Source organism: Protopterus annectens, chromosome 5.part0 (genome assembly GCF_019279795.1).
Source record: "Protopterus annectens isolate FY-2018-M chromosome 5.part0, PAN1.0, whole genome shotgun sequence".
In the NCBI taxonomy this organism is placed as follows: domain Eukaryota; kingdom Metazoa; phylum Chordata; order Ceratodontiformes; family Protopteridae; genus Protopterus; species Protopterus annectens.
This window is the reverse complement of record NC_056735.1, coordinates 741949475-741968545: the sequence shown is the minus strand read 5'-3', so window position 1 is coordinate 741968545 and position 19071 is coordinate 741949475. Positions and strand designations below refer to the sequence as shown.

General features: G+C 37.2%; 1 protein-coding gene across 1 annotated transcript in view; it reads right to left on the bottom strand.

Moving 5' to 3' along the window:
- The window catches only part of LOC122802790 (collagenase 3-like), a 143328-nt gene extending 130217 nt beyond the window's left edge, over nucleotides 1-13111 (bottom strand). Inside the window, exons 1-4 of the mRNA XM_044072584.1 lie at nucleotides 12963-13111; nucleotides 12633-12874; nucleotides 591-739; nucleotides 377-505 (exon numbers count right to left, since the gene is read on the bottom strand). Coding sequence (XP_043928519.1) covers nucleotides 377-505; nucleotides 591-739; nucleotides 12633-12874; nucleotides 12963-13079 — 637 coding nt within the window. The 5' untranslated portion in view covers nucleotides 13080-13111. The remainder of the gene's footprint in view (nucleotides 1-376; nucleotides 506-590; nucleotides 740-12632; nucleotides 12875-12962) is intronic.
- Between the last annotated feature and the right edge of the window lie 5960 nt (nucleotides 13112-19071).

Here is a 19071-nt window from a genome sequence, read left to right as displayed (position 1 = left end):
TAGTGCTCTAGACTAGGTATGTAGTATACCATGGCACAGTTTATAATGTTATTATTTCTAATCTGTCTCGCACATAGAAACAGCAGCAACACCAACAAAATTTAAGTTTCCATTTAATTTTATTATATCCTTTCTGTTTTGAGAAAATTAAAATGCGTATGTTCTGTGGTGCCACACCAGTTCAGTGCTGCCTACATAAAGAAGAATAACTGTGTTCTACTCTACCTGAACTAAGCAAGATCATCTGCAAGAACAACAGCATTTATTTTTTCATAAGAATTGCAGTGTATTATTTGCTGTTAAGCCATTACAATTCAATTATAAAAACAATACTCTGGATCACAGATAACCTTGTAAATTAAATCTTATTTTTTACCTTTAGAAGTGGCTGACCAGTCCTTATCTTCATTAAAATGTGCATCACCTCCCAAATTATCTCCTGGTGGAAATGCATGTGCTAATAACAAGCCATATGGCCCCTCAAAAGGGTAATTATCACCATGTTCTGAAATGGAAAATAGATTAATAAGAATATGTCTTAAATAGGTTTTCCATTTTCAAAACTAAATTGCATTAATAAATTGCCTTACGTCCACTTCCAAACAGGATCATGATATCAGCTGTGCCTTCAAAAATTCTCTTGAATGTCAATGGTGTTACATCACTCCACATCTTCAGTGCCTTTTCTAATGCATAATCTACATCATAAGGTGCCATATCTGGTGTATAATTCAAAATTCTGTAAAACAAGAAGGCTTAATGAGTCTTATTTTCTTGACAGAGAGTTCATTTCATCAGACTTTGGTGATTTTTTTGGTAGTCAGAAAAGGTGGCAGCTTTCAGAAATAACCATGGAAAATTGTTGTTTAACTTCAAATTAATTTAATATCAATATACTTTAAATGAAATATTAGGAGACTTGCAGAATTATTTCTTAGAAGAACAGGTTATGTTATGATAGCTTACTCTAGTCTAAACAAGTCCTAAAATGTTTTCTTGGTGAAACCCGATATTCAAAATGGATCCTAAAGTTGTGACTATGGCTAAGATATTATCCATGAGCCAGTCACACTGGAAAATCCTCCACAAATGGAATTCTGGCTACAAACAATGCAGGCATACAGATTATTTTGCTGTTGCTGTTTCATAACCAACTGGACTGCAGAACTGAATTTCTTCCTGAATCCAGGAGGATTTAAGAAATATAATATGTTTTAATATATTTTGCTTTACCAGTTTAACAAGAGAAATAGATAAAATGGCCAAGATTAGGAATCAGTTCTCTATGTAATCATTGCAACCTCCACCTCATAAAACCCATTTTCTTGGTTTAGTTTGGCTTTCAGATAGATAATCCAACTACTTTTCCAAGCATAAGCTAACAAATAAATTCCAGCAAGTCTAATGAAAATCAGTGAGTTTAACATTATACATTTACAGTTTTATTCTAACCTTCAATCTCTTGAATGGACTCAACACCATCAGCAAGCCCACATCTTTAGACATGTATGTGATTTGTTAATTGAGAATGTTGAGGTTCTGGAAATGTTCTGTTTATTTATTGATTGATTGTTGATCTGCTTGTAAAGTCTGCACATCAGTTTACAGGTTCCTACACTTGTACAAGTGAAGCATTAGTGCAATGTTGAACTCTTACTATCTCCAATCTGGGAATATGCATTTTAATGTGTATATCCAGGATTTCAAACAACTCTCGGACCTGCTTGAAAAATGATTTTCAGTACTGGATGATTCCATCAAAGTCCCAATATCACTTACACTGTTTACCTATTTTTAATAATTAAGTTTTGTAACAGCATCACAGCTGTGAACATAGATGATTATCACTGTTGAAGTGACGCTGTGACCCCATATAGAAAAATGGGAAAAAGGCGTTATAGATGGATGGATCACAATTCTGGTTTCCATATTTTTCTCAAAATATTTCCCTCAGATTTTAATGAGAATGTTAGTGCAATTATTGATTTAGAACCATGTATAGAAAGCATAGAAACATAACATAGAAACAAAAAAACGAGAAAAACTTACATTCCAAGTCCTCCAAAGATGAACACAAAGAGTTGCTCAATAATAGTTTATTAAAAGTTTAGCATTTTAAAAGTTTAGCATTTTGTCTTCATTGACAAATGGACTTCTTCAAAACAGTGCAAACACATTCTAGGCAAACATAAACAGTTATGTAACAATCACATGGCAAGCTATCCAAAAGCCAAAAGGCATAAACAATCATCTTTAATCAAACAAGGTATAATCAGTCAATCAGAAAACTACTGATGTTTCCAAATTCATGTAACTATATGTATATATTTGTGCCCTGAAGCTTTTAAATAGACAGGCTACAACTGTCTTTTAACTATTCTAGTCAACCTAACCAGAAGCTGTTCAGCTACCTAACAAAAAATATGCAATGCAAAACTGAATTATTAATTTTTGCCTTTCACTGATATTTCTGATTGGAACAGGCATGCATAAATGTTGAAATGAACACTGAAAATTGCTCATCAGTTTCTCATTTCATACAACACCATATGATTTGCTGACTGGTGCGGTATTTGTGGATAGATTCTGAGCAGTCTTCTTAAAAGATATGAAACTAACATCTTCTTTAGTATAAAAACTCCACTGAGAGCTCTTTCAAAAAATATATACATTTCTGTCCAGTAACTTATATTAATGTAGTGCTGCTTCCAACTCCCCATACTAAGAAATAGTTGAGGTCTAGCACTGCTATGTTTTCTTTCTTAGAGCTGCTAGTAGTGGCTTTTCAAAATGTTATTTTTTTTTTTACTTTTTGTGAAAGCATCTCTTCTGTATCCTGACTAATATTTAATGACATTTCAAATTAATGAAAGTCAGAAATAGTTAAATAGTTCTTCATATTTTTAAACTTGTTTTTTATTCTGAGGGATTATCAGTTACCTTCTGTACTCTGTCACCCCACTCTATCCAGTCTCACTTTTTATCCTAGGGAAGGTGGATGTTAGTGTGCTACTACTGGCTAAAACAGAGGAATATTTAAAAATGCATTGTTAGTCTCTTCCAGCATGTTGCTGATTACTGGAGGGTATTACAAATGGACTCAATTAAGTGGTAAATACTTTTCCATGAGCGCATAGTGTAAGCTATGTTAAAATTAATGGGAAGATGTTTAGTGTACAGAAAATCAATAGAATAGAATATTTTAAAATGACAGGATTGCTCCTTTTACAAAGGGTAAGACACTGAAAGTTAAGAAAAAAAGACTGTTCAGGAAATATAAGGAAATGTAATGGGGGGTACAGACAAATTTCAATTAAAATAATATGAAGCTGGTAAGGCCAGCAGGAAAGTAATGTCAACAAATTTGTTGGGGTGGGTATGTAACATTTTTATTTTTTTTTTAAGAAAACAGAAATAATCTTTTCATATGGGCACACATTACACAGTGCAAGAAAATCAAGATGTTCAGTAAGGCTGAGGAAATAGGATAAAATTAGGAACAGTGATCGTAACTAAGCAGTGCTAAAAATCAGTGTTTATCAGAAAGGAAGAGCAAGAGGCACCATAGCCAAATATGATAACGTGTTTTGTTGATAGGGGTTCATGATTCCTGATCATTCACAGAAGACAGGTTATGAACTATGATTTAAAACTGAAGATGCACAAAACATCTGCCTGCCATTATATCACAGGATGTAAATGTGGGGAACTGATAAGAAGCATCATCCTGTAGTCGTCTTTTTGATTCCCATATACTCCATCTCTTGCATATAGTATGAAGGTGTGAATCTAAACAAGTCAATTAACCAGACAATGCTTCTTGATCACTGTAAGGAATAAGGGTAAGATCCCACACTGATTACCTCCAAAATACAACAGGTACAGGGGTATAAGCCTTAAATTCTATCACACTATCATCAAATACAATGAACTATAGGGTTAACGGAGCCTAAACCTGTACACTGACATCAAATAAGAGTGATTGATCTAAATAACTAACAGCTATTGAGGAAATGTGAAGACCATTAAGGAAGAGAATATGTGAGCATAATTATGATGTTCTAAAAAGAATCCTTTCAGTAATGCTCTTGCTAAACATGCAGATGCATATAAAGAATATAGTAAACTCTATTTTTGGATCATTGAGAAAACAGAAAAAAAAATAGCGGAGGAGAGAATTTTTTGGGAATATAGAGAACTGTTATGTCAGCTCGCATTAAATGCTGTGGCACTCCCAGGGTTGAATAGAAATATTTCAATGCAACCTTTTTAAAGTTATGAACTGCTAATCCAAGAATTTATAAACTCGTACACCCTGGATCAACTGGTCAACACTCCCACCAGAGGTGACAACATATTGGACCTGCTCATCACCAGTATGGGTGACCGGTGTTCTACACCGGAAGTCAACCATTCGCTGGTTAGATCAGACCATAGACTAATCACTCTGGATATCCACATACCACCCCCACCCCCAATCAAGGAAACAACCATGAAAAACTTTTCAAAAGCAAACTTCACATTACTTAAGACCGAGGTGGAAAGGTTCACAACCTCCATGCTAAAGGGCAATGCTGTCCAAGCTGCTGAATCCCTTACAAAAGTACTCTATGAGCACCTGCAAGAATGCATGGATTGTGCTATCCCAAGCAAAACCAAGACTCACTCCTCCAAGAAAAGGAAACCAGTCTAGTGGACTCCTGCCATAAACAAGCTATACAATAAAAGGAGGAAACTAGTACAGAAGAGAGTAAAATCCCAAGAAGGAAAGACATCCCTGATCAGTATCAGCAAGAAACTACGATCCCCTCATAAAAATCATCCAAGGCTAGCTTCGATAGAAAAATTGCCAAGGACTCCAAAGATAACCACATAGCTTTCTTTAGCTATGTCAAGAACCTAAGTGGAAACTCTCATATCTTCTATGAGTTAGTGCAGAATGGCACAAAATACACTGAACCGACTGATATTGCCAACATTCTGGCAGACAGGTTTAGTGCAAACTTCATCCCCCTCTCACCCCCTAGAGGGCATAGAACCATACCAGAAGAATGTAGCACCCCAGCAATCACTGACACACAGGTTAAAGCAGCCTTATCCAAAGCCAAAAACACAGCTTCAATGGGACTGGATGGTGTCCCAGGCTGTGTCTTACACAAGCTCCAAAATGAACTAACCCCTCTCCTAAGCACACTGTTCAAACTCAGCCTCTCTACAAGCTACATGCCCATAGAGTGGCTCACAGCAACAGTTATCCCAAGCCACAAAGGTGGAGCCACAATGGACCCCGGGAACTATCGCCTTATAATCCTGACTAGCCTGGTCTGTAAGGCTATGGAGTGCATCATCATGGAACTCATTAACAGAGGCATTGGAAACCTCCAAACATTGGACCCTACCCAGTTTGGCTTTGTTAAGGGCAGATCATGCCTCCTAAACCTGGTGGACTTCTTTGAGACAGTTACCAAGGCTTTAGCTGAGGGAAAGGAGGTCCACACAGCCTACCTAGACCTCGCAAAGGCTTTCAACACCATTCTCCATTCTGGTATTATAGACAAGCTCACCAGCCTGAACATAAACTCCTACTTCATGAGATGGGTTGCCAATTGGCTCATGAATAGAACCCACACGATGAGAGTTGCAGGCTCTAGGTCCGACTCTAAACCAGTTACAAGTGGCGTCCCCCAGTGCTCAGTCCTGGGACCCCTCCTCTTCGGTATATACTTCTCAGAGGTACAGGCAAGCACAGGAGGACTATGGCTGACCATGTTTGTAGACGACTGCAAACTGGGGACCATAATTGACTCTCCAGCTGATACAGACATCCTCCAGAAGGGTCTCTCTGAGACGGATACCTGGTGTCAAAATCATGGCCTCAAGCTAAATACCAAAAAGTGCATAGTCATCCCCTTTGAAAAAAACAAAGTACCCACGAACTACCACATACGTGGAAGTCCCCTAAATACAGAAAATGTAATAAGGGATCTGGGGACCCAAGTAGAAAGTAATCTCTCCTTTGATAATCATATTGCCAAGGTGGTTAGAAAATCCTTCTATGTGGGCCACCTAATCACAAAAGGGTTCACATCTAGAACAAAAGAGGTTATTGTGCCCCTCTACTCATCACTCATCAGACCCATCACAGAGTACAGCGCCCCATTTGGGATGTACCTTACAAGACAACTGCAACTGCTGGAAAGACCACAGAAGTACCTCACCAAGGGGATTACTTTCCTCAAACAGATGCCCTATGCAGCCTGAGTTAAGAAACTCCAGCTGTACTCAGTTGCATACCGCTTACTCAGAGGTGCTCTCTGCTTGACATACAAGGCCATGTCCAACCCAGAATTGATGGACACGCTCCACCTAAAAAAAAACAAATCCCCAAGAGCCACACATTCTAGGGTTCTAAACCTCACCACAATGATAAATAGGACATGCTGGAGGGATAGATTCCTGTCCCAGAGACTCCCCATGCTTTTGAACAGGATTCCAATCTACATTAGGCAGAGCCCCTCACTAACACTCTTCAAGAGAAACCTTGACAAGTGCATGGGAAACAGAAAATTTACCCCGGGGATCACTGCAGTGGCTCTGCTGGACACAGGCACAGGGAGCTAATGGCTCTGCTGGACAGAGGCACAGGGAGCTACTCTAAGGGGCGGCAAAAGCCAACACATTCTGGCTAGGCTTATAGATGCTCTCAGGCAGATAGCCTAGTACTGACTTATGAACCTATGACCCTATATAAATGCAGAAGCTTGATCTTTTATATTTGGTGCTGCTGGACCGGGATATTTTGTAGTCACCTAATATAGAGGACATCTGGCTTTTTATAAGAGCTGTCTTTCCAGAGTATTGCCAAACAATCCACTTATGCTGGGCTGGCAAACTCAGAAAAATGGTAAAACATGGCATGCCTAGTTTGCCTACAGCTAGTGGGGTTTGCTTTACTGGCCTGAAATATCAGTGATGACTTATAAAAGCAAAAGTAAAAGGTTTTGAACATTCAGAATTCATATGAAAATAAAGAACAATTACAAAGGGCACTGAGTTGTAAAATATAGTACTAGAAGATTATATCTACAGGTATCCAAGATAACATTCCCTGAATTGTTCAATGCAAAACACATCAAGTAACACAGTGATGATTACAATTCTGAATGGAAAATCATTGCCTGTTTGATTTCTTAGTCCATGCCAGCAATGATTCCCTCAAATTTGTGGGGCTGTTGGGTTGTATATAAGTTGGGGGATGTGGCTTTCCCCCCACATTGTGAAGTATAAGGGGCTTGCTCCACTGAAAAGAATCATTTGCAGTTTATTTTTTTCACTTCTGTGTTTCAAGAATTAGTTTTCTCAGGGTTTTGGTTCCTATGCATAATGATGTTCAAGGTTCCATTGTAGAGCCATACAAAAGTTCTGAATTTGTGAGTTAATTTTATTTTGCAGAGTCTCCAAAAAATCAGCTTGCAAGATCATTTAAACAAATCATAGATCGGTAATACTCTCTTATTTAAATGTTAGAGAGTACAGAAACAAAGTCAGACAGAAGGCCAGTGAAAGACTATCAGCATCAAACTCTGTACCAAGTTTCAACTCCACTCTTTACCATGAGGAGGAAATACCAATATGATAGGTCGCCAACGTGCTTGAGAGAGGTACCTCAGCAACCTGTTCCCCACCCTCCAGGCAGGCAATTCACTACCTTACCACAGTTCAGATATAGCACATGCACCTGATATATCATGGAACGTGATGGTAGGTGCATTTCATTCATGGTAAAGGTTTACCTCCATTACACTCCATTCAGGAATTAAAAATAAAAATATCACTCTAGTAAGTGCAGTAGCTGCATGTCTTATATGTAACATGTTACAGGTATGGTTAGAGCTATTTGTGTGGGAAACCCATTTCATTTAGTATGTTTCCATTCACTGATTTTGTTAGCAAATGTGTGTGATCCATAATTTCAGGAAGTAGAACAGTGCCAGTAAGGTGTGAAAATGTGTATTACGTTATAGAGTACTTTTTTACATGGCTGTGCGGCCTTAGTGTTAGTATATTTAGGTAAGATGCATGTGCATAAGTGAGCATTTGTGTGCTTGTGTTTGTCTGTCTGCCTCTCTCTGTGTCAGTCTGTCTCTGAAATACTTTTGACTTCTGTGAGGTCTAGTACAGTACATGTTAACCAGAACTTAAAACTGAAGTATCTTAGCTCCCTGTAATTTTTTTAAGCAAATTTCTGTAATGCTAGGTCTTGCAGTGAGGGCATATTCAGTAACAGAAGTGGAAGAAGGAAGCCACTTATCTCCTTATGGTGTGTGTGTGTGTGTGTGTGTGTGTGTGTGTGTGTGTGTGTGTGTGTGTGTGTGTGTGTGTTTATGTGTGTGATATGGGAGAGACACCTATATGTATCCACCTATTTATGCTTAGAAAACTACTGTTAACTCTAACCCTAAGACAAATAAATACTGGTTGTAAATTACATTTAGTGCACATAATATTATTTAGACTCCAGTGCAACTTGTAAGTGCAGTTAAACAAAAACAAAAATGTGTACCAAAGTTTTAATACCAATCGAGAAGCTAAAATGGACTTGATAATAATCTAGTCTAAGCCACGTCCGTGATTATAAACATAATATCAACAGCCACTGAACATCTGTAACAAAAAGGATAAAGCAGCAGCTTAAGCCAGCAGCATCCTTCTCTTTCCTGTTTAAAAACATAATAATAATTCCAGGGATTCAGGAATATCCACAGCACTCATGGTAAGGGCTGTAGCAAAAAGGGCCTGTTTCTGCAACACTGTATTCTCCGATTCATAGACTGTTAGCTGCAATGAGGAAAGACCTCATTATTGGCTAATTTGCATGTCTCCAAATTGTCTTTAATGACTGTGAGTGCAAACCAGCAGTTTCCTGTGGTAGTTAACACTGGCAGCCCATGCATCCCACTTACTTTCCCACACGCATACACGCATGCACACATTCAAACACACACACACACACACACACACACACACACACACACACACACACACACACACATGCTACATACCTCTTACTGTCCCTGAGTTATTATTATTCCCAGTAATAGTTTAAATAATCTACCTGGTATCATCTAGTGTCTCTCCTTAATTTTTACTGAAGCCTCCCCCACACACTGTCCCTCATAACTCCCAGACTGTTTTGAGCATTAGATCATGCCAGGCATTAGAGCTTCATACTTCTAATAATGTAAAAAAAGCCCTAACTACACCAACAGATGGGTTAGTGTATGTTCCTGCTTTCTGTGTAAAGAGTGCAGGATTCGCAACCTTTTTCAAACCTTAGACGTGTTACATGCTGTTTTTTTTCAGACTTAGGTGAGGCTTAAATGTTTCCCTGGTGTTTAATGGCAAAGTGGACTAGTATCCTCAGTGCATTGGTACCAGGTCTGAGTTTTTTTAGAGCCTTTATAGCACGCTGTTCAGAGCATCCCTGCTGTCTAGTGTTTCTCCCACCCCTGAGCATTGTTATGGCACAATGTTTTAACATCTTCCTTGTGGTCAGTGTTCTCCCAACGCACATCATGTTTAAATGCCATTAAGATACAATGTATAGAGAGTTCTCCCTGCAATCTAGTGTTCTCCCTGACCCTAACTGTGTTTCCACTGACTCTGTGTTGTAGGATTTGCTTCTTAGTGTAGGTGGGCATGCAGGTACGACAATGGCCATCCCACCACAGACACACACACACACATATATTTTACTTTTATCTGTCTTTCAATCTATCTATCTATCTATCTATCTATCTATCTATCTATCTATCTATCTATCTACCGATCTAATTTTTTTTTACTGTAATGGTTCTGACTGGGGTCCTTTGAACCAGCCTACGCATCTCATAAACAAAAAGATAGCAAGACAGAAAACTAGATAAATAGATTTACAGTTCCATAAAAACATTCATGCACACATATCTACATAGACAGATAAACAAATGAATATTAGATGTTGAATGTCAGTTAATGTTCTACGTTATGTTTCTAAGGATGGAAATTTTATTGACCTTTTGTATTCTAAACATCCTTACCCATACCCTCTAAAACTGCCTTGGCATAAATCTATGAAAGTTGGTGGCAAATCTCCAACTCCCTCAGTCTCGGCTACCAGTATTAATGATGAAATATAAAGTTAAAAGATGTTGTTCAGACAGACCTTTGATCACTGAGGGTAGGTGCAACTGACAGGTAGGGAGCACTTTACATGACTGTATAAAGACAGGAATTCTGATGTACTGAGAGAAAAGCATGCACTAGCTATGGATGGTACAGAGCTTGAATGCCCCTAAATATCAGGGGTCCATCACTACTATCTAGGTATTCAATTCCATGTTAAGCTTTTTCAGCTACTGTTTTGCGTCTATGAACAGACAAACACAGAAAGATAATCATTGCATTAGTAAAGTCATATCACTTACCTGAATTCATCTCAAGTAAATTCATTTTGACGTGCACCAAAGGGCTATTTTGAAAATACAGCCTTATACTAAAGAAGCAGATGCAGATATCATTTAATATTTTAATAATCAGAAAAGTACTTTGAGTATCTCACTGCTCTCCCACAAAGACAAATTGTAGCTCGACATTTAAATGCTTACTTTTTTACTTTATTGCATGTACTTTTTTGTTAGGCACACACAGTATGTGAGATGGCAGGATACTGTAGATGGACCCAGAATGTGAGTGACGGGAAATGAGGGTAATTATATCGGTGACTGCATTTTTATTTAAACAAATAAGACAGAGTCACAATTACAGCTATAGACAAAATTAGAAAGAAATAGACCCAAAAGTGTGACTTTTATAGCAAGCTATTAAGTACAATAACTGACAACAAAAAGTGGCACCAGGATGATTTACAGAAAAAAAAATCAAAGTACTTGACAGTAATCTCATCATTCAGCAGAGAGATCCTATGGATTATGAAATTAACAGCTGTCCACTACTCATGCTACAACCTTCACTGATTATACGATAATGGTAACCAGTATCAGTGGTCCTTTTCAATAAATTTATCTTTAATTCCAGCAGTGGAGTTTTTTGGAATGATGGCATAGTGTACATTTATGATTTAGAATCAGTTATGTACCCGATAAACTACGTGAGCATTTAGTTTTTAGAGTTACTTTTCTAACCCACCTTGGGGAAGTTTAAAAAAGTGTAATTACATGCTATGCTTCTAATCTTTTATATTTTAATACAAATTACAGGCTATGTTTTTAATGTTTTATGTTTTAAGATGTAAACATGGAGGTTTTCTCCGCAGGCCTCTGCTGAAAAGGAGTTTTAACCAGTTGGACTAATTACATAAATAAATATATAGATTTTGAATGTAATTTATGAGATGGTGCTACCTTTTAGAGTTTTATGTTTCTTTGTTTTACATTGTCAGATGTTTGCACAATTGCATAATCTCAGACAATGTTTAACTTGTGTTATATTAGAATAAAGCCATTCCATAACATTATTTGCCAATTCATAGGAGGCAAAACCAGCATTCATTCTGCTTCTTGAAAATGTACAGACTAGGCAATATATCTAATGCATTCCATGCATGTTTCAAAGCTCTTCATTGCAATTTATTTGTTCATTGTCACGATTTTTATCATGCATATATTTTGTTTCTTCGTAATAAAAACACTACCCCAAAATTCCAAAACTCTCTTTCAGCATTCCTCAACTAAATATTGGCTGCAATGTCTGATTTAGTACATCAACTTAAGGGAGGATTGGACAGCAAACTGAACTTTTTGTTATTTTTAACTGGTATATGACCTTACCTTTTAGCTTGCTGCAGATCTTCCAAACACCAGTAGATTACCTCTGTTGTGTTTAATGCCCCTTCCATACCTTATGTGCTTCTTAACATAGGATGCAGTACAGTATTTATAATTGCAGTACAAAACTGGATTGTGCAAAAACCATATGAGCAAACAATATGGAATCCATATAGCTGTTCTATTCATTAAAATCATTCTCAGCATTGTGAGTACATGTGTTCACATGGCAGTGCTAGCAACTTCTGTAGAAGAGTAAGAGAGCTAAAGATAAAGAGAAAAGAAGAGAGTTTGAGAAAAAAGAAGGAAGTAACGAATGGGAGAGATGGAAAGATGAGAGTGACAATGCAAGTGAAATGGTGTAACAAACGAAGCAAAGTCATCCCTAACTCAGATGTAAAAAATAATTCCATCTAAAGCATGCAGTGGTTAAAATGATCTGAGGCAGATTTAATTTATTCTGTTGCAAGTTAAATAGAATGGACCAAGGTATTAGCATACCAAAATGACATCATATCACCTTGCTGCGACTTCTGCCAACAAGTTTTGTTTCATTCATTATAGCCTAAATTATGTATACATATTTTGATGACCAGTTATGTAAAATAAAGCAATGCTGACCTTGAAAGGCCCATTATAAGTTATGAGATTAGTAACTTATGTGGGCAAAACTAGCATTGAATCTTTACCTTGAGCCTCTGCAGAATAAAAAAAAAAATAGCATTCAGTCTTATTTACTTATTTATTTTTTTTTACAAAGAGACATTCATTTTTCTTAGCAAAAGACAGCTCTGATAGTCACAGTACCTGTAAGTCAAATTATTATGTTTCCATTTCAGGCTTCGTGGAAAAACTCTGAAGTTTCTGACATCTGGAACTCCACATCTGGGTCGCTTCATCATATCTAAAGTTTCTTTATTCAACTGCCCCGTTACATCAAGTTTGAAAAATGACTGCATTTCTTCCAGATTCCGTGCCATTGTTTCAGTACTTCTTTTCATAATTCTTTCGGGCACTGGAGACGGCAAGTAGAACTTCTGCAGATAATCCTGGAAAATTAAAATACATCAGTAATGTCTAGTTGTCTTATTTATTATTCATGACATTTTAAAAATGACAAGGGAGTGGAACATGTACCTCTGCAAATTCTACATCTGCTTTGGAAATGTCTTTCGCCATATGTTCTAATGGTAATGGCAGAGCAGTTTGCACATTCAGGAGAACCAGTAGCATTACAACTATCCACTGCTTCATTTTGGTCACTGGAGTTGCCTGGCAAACATACCTAGCTTATATGGAAACACATAATCAGACGAATCACCACCGTAATTTAACCACTTCCTTCTTGAAACTTGGAAATGCACAGGGCAAATATGTTGAAATAACTGTGTAGGATGTGGCAACACCTGTGTCATTCTTGTGGTGAAAAAAATACATTCTTATCTTGCTATTCAAAATATTATGTTTGCTGTTGTTTGTAAAACAGAGTGACAGTTTGAAAGTGCTAGAGCTAAGATACAAATACCTTGCAAAGCAGCAGTAATGGATAATAGGTAATACAAAATTAACTTGACCTGGAGTGAAATTAATTTCTCCCTTAATGTTGCAGAATTATTTAAACTCACCTGTGGACATATCAGAGTAACTATATGAAATTGTGTGTATTTCATAAGTCATGGTACCTTTTACTCAGTGTCCAGTTGGTATTACTATGCAAAATACAACAGAGCCATTTCATTTCTCTGTAATGTCACACCTGCCCATTGAACTCCTATAAAATTTATTATGACATTTCCCCCCAAATTGCAACTTATTGTACCTGGTTTACCATTTTAACTAATTTCTGGATGTAATTTAACATGTTCAATTTGAGAGTATCTTCTGGATCTGAAAACTATATTAAAATAAGTATTTTCAAAGAAATGACATGAAATAGGAGCACAATAAAGGATGCCATTATGTATAATGTATCTGTCTTGGGCAAGCAACAGAAGATTGCTCTAGACAGCTTGATAATTTAATGCCCACAAGATATGGACCATAAATAGGGAGTTTGCCTCTCACACTGTTAAATATCCTAGGTGATTGCTCTATTTCTGCATGACATCTGATTTATTAAAGCTTGCAGAATGTCATCAAATAAGAGTGATAAATAGACCCTGGAGAGGTGAGTTGATTTGTCTGTCTTTCTCCCTCTCTCTCTGTCTCTCCATTACATGTTAGATTCACTATGAATATTTAACATAAAGTAAAAGAATATACCAGGTATGTAATTCCTTTTTCCATAGTTTACAGAACAGTGATTTATCTGATGGAACTGTAGTCAGATATATCAAATCAAGAGTGTAGATGTGACGAAATCTTTAAATTTCCCTAAAGCAGGGTGATTCCATTGTCATAAGGATTTGGAAGCTGTTGAACTTTAGGTGGTTTTGAGCAATTTAAGGAAGTGGTTAAATTATGGTGGTGTTTCTGTTTAATACACTGATTTTGGAAGTGCTTCATCTACTTTTAATTGATTACATGTGATGCACTGGAGGAAGCAAATGGTCTTTAGGTCTCATAGCTTGACCAGATTTATGCCATACATGTATAAAGACTCCAGATGTATAATTTATTTTTATTATAGTTGCAGAGCTGAATGAGCTTGTCTCCCAGGGCCTCTGCTAAAAATGGGCTTTGCCCATTCAAACTATCCCGGCCAACAAAGACAAATAATTAGATAAATAATTATTCTAGAGTGGAAAAGATGGATGGATTAGAAACCATAAAATAGCATTTTCATATTGTGCTGTGATAATAGATTAATAACCTATTGTGAAGAAGGAGGCCTTAATGTGTCTGCCATTTTGTTTTTAAGAATTTCAGTGACTGATACTGTCAGTGAATTTTTAGTTCTCTTTGTATGATGACTTTTTACTAGAGTAATAAACAGCTGGAAAAATGAAGGCACAAAGAGAGGAAGATGTGAATGACAATATTCTTCCTAATGGTAGACAACAGTGGACCATTTGTACAAAACAATATTTATTTTCTGAGTCTTGAGTAAAGAGGAGACCATACAGAAACAAAGCAGCACAGAAGTAAGCTGAATGGCTGAAGATAATACCAACACTACATTTCCGTGAGTTTTGGTAGGATTAAATGCAGTAACAAGTATTGTGGCGGAGTGCATTCCTGAGTGGGGCAAGTCAAAGTTCAGTAACCTGATCACTATGAAATGATCAGCCCACCTTAATCTCAGCAAAAAAGCACAAACTAAGCATGAGGCTATTAGACAAAATAAAAGTTTAAGACATTCTTAAACCAGGTATGAACTTTGCATCTGTCCCATACTAAAATACAACCTACCCTTTACTTCTATCTTATTTGCCATCATAATCAGAGGTACAACTGATCAGACAAGAAAAATAGCAGCTCAGAATGGAAAGAAGTGACAAAGGTAGGCAAGTTAAATGTCTTGTTTAATATGTCATTTTGAGCTACAACATTTTTTGCACTTTTAATTTTTCTGAGAAAGAAATGTATCTGTTGCAAAAGAAGATGGCAATCTGTAGTCTGTCAGAAAGGTGACTGGATTGTTGGGAGAAATAAGCAAAGTAGAACTTTATAGCATTGCTCATGACTCATTATTTTTGTTTATATCACTTCTCAGACCTAAAATAGTGATTTTCTTTAAGCTGGAGAGCTAATCAAAAAAAGAAATATAACTTTTTATTGCAGATCTCTCACTGCATTTTGAACACAAACAGATCATATGAAAAAGTCACATCCACTTTTACTTAAAAAACTTGCTCGGTTAGAATCACAAACAGCACAAAGAGGGCATCTTTCACACTACAGGAATAACATTAAAATATATGAGATATGCTGTGTAGTATAGTACGTGGCAGAAAAAGCTCATACATTTATGTTATGTAGGTTATTCATAGGCAGTGGTGTTCTATACCTCCAAAGGAGACAAGTTACTGTACACCAAGCATGATATTTATGTACAGAATATATTTAAATGAGCATCCTAATGGGAACAGCAGTGTTAAAAGCAGTGTTAATGCAATTCAGATTAAACACGATTGTGTACAAAGGCTGTTGTCTGACATGCAGTGTAGTTGCAGTGCCAGAAGTCATCCTATCAACCATATGTTTTACATATACCAAACAAGGACTGCCACAGTCACCACTGGTACAACAGAAATACTCCAAACACAAGGTATACACTGAACACACACAGGGTAACCAACACATGAAGACATACCGGTCTAAATGTAAAGCTAGTTTTATTAGGTGAACAGTTATCCTGCTGCTGATAATGATGGTCCACAGCTGTTCTACTGGTGGTCCAATGCATAATTCATTGTCTGTCCTTTCCACAGGACAGCCCAGTGTAGCTGGGAAATGTAGCAGGTGAATGACACTAGTTGTTAACTACAAGGACCAAATGAAATACAAATGTGGACTATATGAAAGAGTGGAATGAAGAACCTTATGTAAGGGAACTGCTCTTTGACTTATCTGACCTTCTTTTATGCACCATCCAAGCTGGCTCAACACACAGGCATGCTGGAGTACATGCTGCTAGACATGTGCGTGTGTGTGTGTGTGTGTGTGTGTGTGTGTGTGTGTGTGTGTGTGTGTGTGTGTGTGTGTGTGTGTGTGTGTGACAGAGAGAGAGAGAGAGACTAGTAGAAGTATCATCTGTTCACATCCCTCACACAATTTTCAGAGTAGAACACAACCAATGTATGTCACTAACCACAACAGAGCACACAGATTGCTTTGCCGCAAACTCTTTCCCTAATGTGTTCCATATTTCCAACCCACTAACCGTTATTAACTTGCAGACAATGCATGCTGCTAGACTGTACATTTTTACACTGCATGAATAGTGATCTCTGAGTGTGTGTGCGTGTGTGTGTGTGTGTGTGTGTGTGTGTGTGTGTGTGTGTGTGTGTGTGTGTGTGTGTATGTGTGTGTGTGTGTGTGTGTGTGTGTGTGTGTGTGTGTGTGTGTGTGTGTGTGTGCGTGTGCGTGTGTGTGTGGCAGGTAATTATGCCCTTCCTCATACAATATAGGAAGCACAGGCTGCCACTCTGCATGTTGTGTCCTTTATGCACAGTGTTCCTTTGAGCAAGTTCTCAGGGAGATTCTGAAATACAAGACACACAGACTGTTATGCTTTATGTCCTGTCTTTATACTATCACTGATGTGGTGGTCACAGAGTTTACAAGATGTAGAGTGTACCAGCCAATGTGTACAGTACCAAAGTAAGCCTAGGCTGATTTGATCCATCCACAACTCATTTTTCCCATTTTTGCACATTTATTTATTTATTATTTATTATCAGTTTGATTACCGGGGAAGTCCACTGGGCCATGAAGTGCCCATTTTCTGTGGAGGCCCAGGGAGAAAAGCTCCATGAACAATTTAATACAATATAGGATACAAAATGAAGAATAAAGGTTGCAAAGTGAAATACCATACAATGTAGGTTTGCAAAATACAAATAAAGGTTACAAAGTGAAAATACAAGAGTTGGATTCATACATTCGAGACATAATATACATTATGAGACAGTTAAACAAACTGAGGCAGTTTAACAACTTTACTGCAGAGTTTTTTTTTTTTTTGAAACAATATTTAGATGTTAGGAGTCAGAGTCTGCTGGTTCTAGATCTTTTGATTAATAAGAATAAAAATGAGAGTATAGTGGAGAGGGGGTAAGGGGAGCTTATTGGGGACATGGGGTTGGGGTGTCACTTCAGCAGTGACAGTCATCTAGAGCCAAGTTTTACACTTTTGGGTTTTCCTGTAATCAGGTACTGGTACTCCGTGCACCACTGAAAGCTGACATGCAATATAACAAAAAAGAGTGCCTACCAAACCATTACAATGTATGGGTGGTGCAGTGGTGCAGCGGTTAACATTGTCGCCTCACAGCAAGAGGTTCTCCAGTTCAATTCTCGGCTGAGTTACCCTCTGTGTGGAGTTTGCATGTTCTCCCTGTGTTCACATGGGTTTCCTCCCAGTACTCCAGTTTTCTCCCACATTCCAAAGACATGTATCTGAAGCATTTCTCCCCGGGCCTCCGCTGAAAACAGGCTCTGTGGAACCTAGTCGGACTTTCCCGGTCAACAAATGTTAAATAAATAAAAATGTAGTAACCAGTGCATGATCAGGTTATAAACCATGCATCTGTGTGCCCCATGACCAATAGGTCATCTGCCTGGCATTATGAATCTATTGCTCTATAGGTTATTAGCAGACATCAACATATTGGTGCAGTCTAACAGTTTTTTAAAGGAATTTAAAACTGCAGTGAATAATGAAGTATATAGTACACAGATATTTATGATGTAAGCTTTATCTAAAATAAAATGTTATACTGCAGTAAAACTTGACTTTCAAGTAAGTGGTACATTAAATACAAGGAAAATGAAAATAAATTTCTTTCAAAATACTTACAGAGGTAAATAATTGTGTTATTACATGACAATACAATGTAATTACTTGGAAGCAGTGGTATTGGCTATTTTTCTCTATTAGAATATTGGAGAAGTTTATTTCTAATGTTTTGTAGTTCAAGAAAGGCACTCTCCCTTTCTCTCTCTCGACATAATACGTGTGGGTGTGGACGGGCATGTAATAAGGCACTTGCAAGTGTATCTGAAGATGTTTCAAATATATTGTATATTTACATAGCCAGGGATCTGGTGAAGCAGAAACCCAAATATTAAGTGACAATATCTCTACTACAGACACTTCCAGGTGCCTTACTATACTTACAATATGAGCTTCTATACTTTTATATTGAAGCTATTTATATTAACTTGTTTATGTAGCATAAACAATTATCTAATGATGTATTTTATGTTAAATAGTATTCTTGAGTTCATTGGGTTGCTTAAGGAAGTTAATATTCTGCATATTTTATTACAAAATACCAACAGTTGCTAAAGTTATGAGCCACACATTCATGAAAATATATTTATTTATTTATGTATGCATAAATATAAGCATGTTTGCTTGTTTGTTTGATTTTTGTTGTTTACTGGGGTAGATTACAAATGACCAACTTCATACTCAGCTAAAGTTGCAGAGTTACAGTTTGTAACAAAATGGAGTGGTCTTAAAAACAATGCAACTAAAATGCATACATGAATACTGTCTTATGTAAAGCTGAAAGAAGACTAGTAACAGCATAGCAAAATCAGATTAGTTCATATCGCTTTCTTTGTATATATAGAA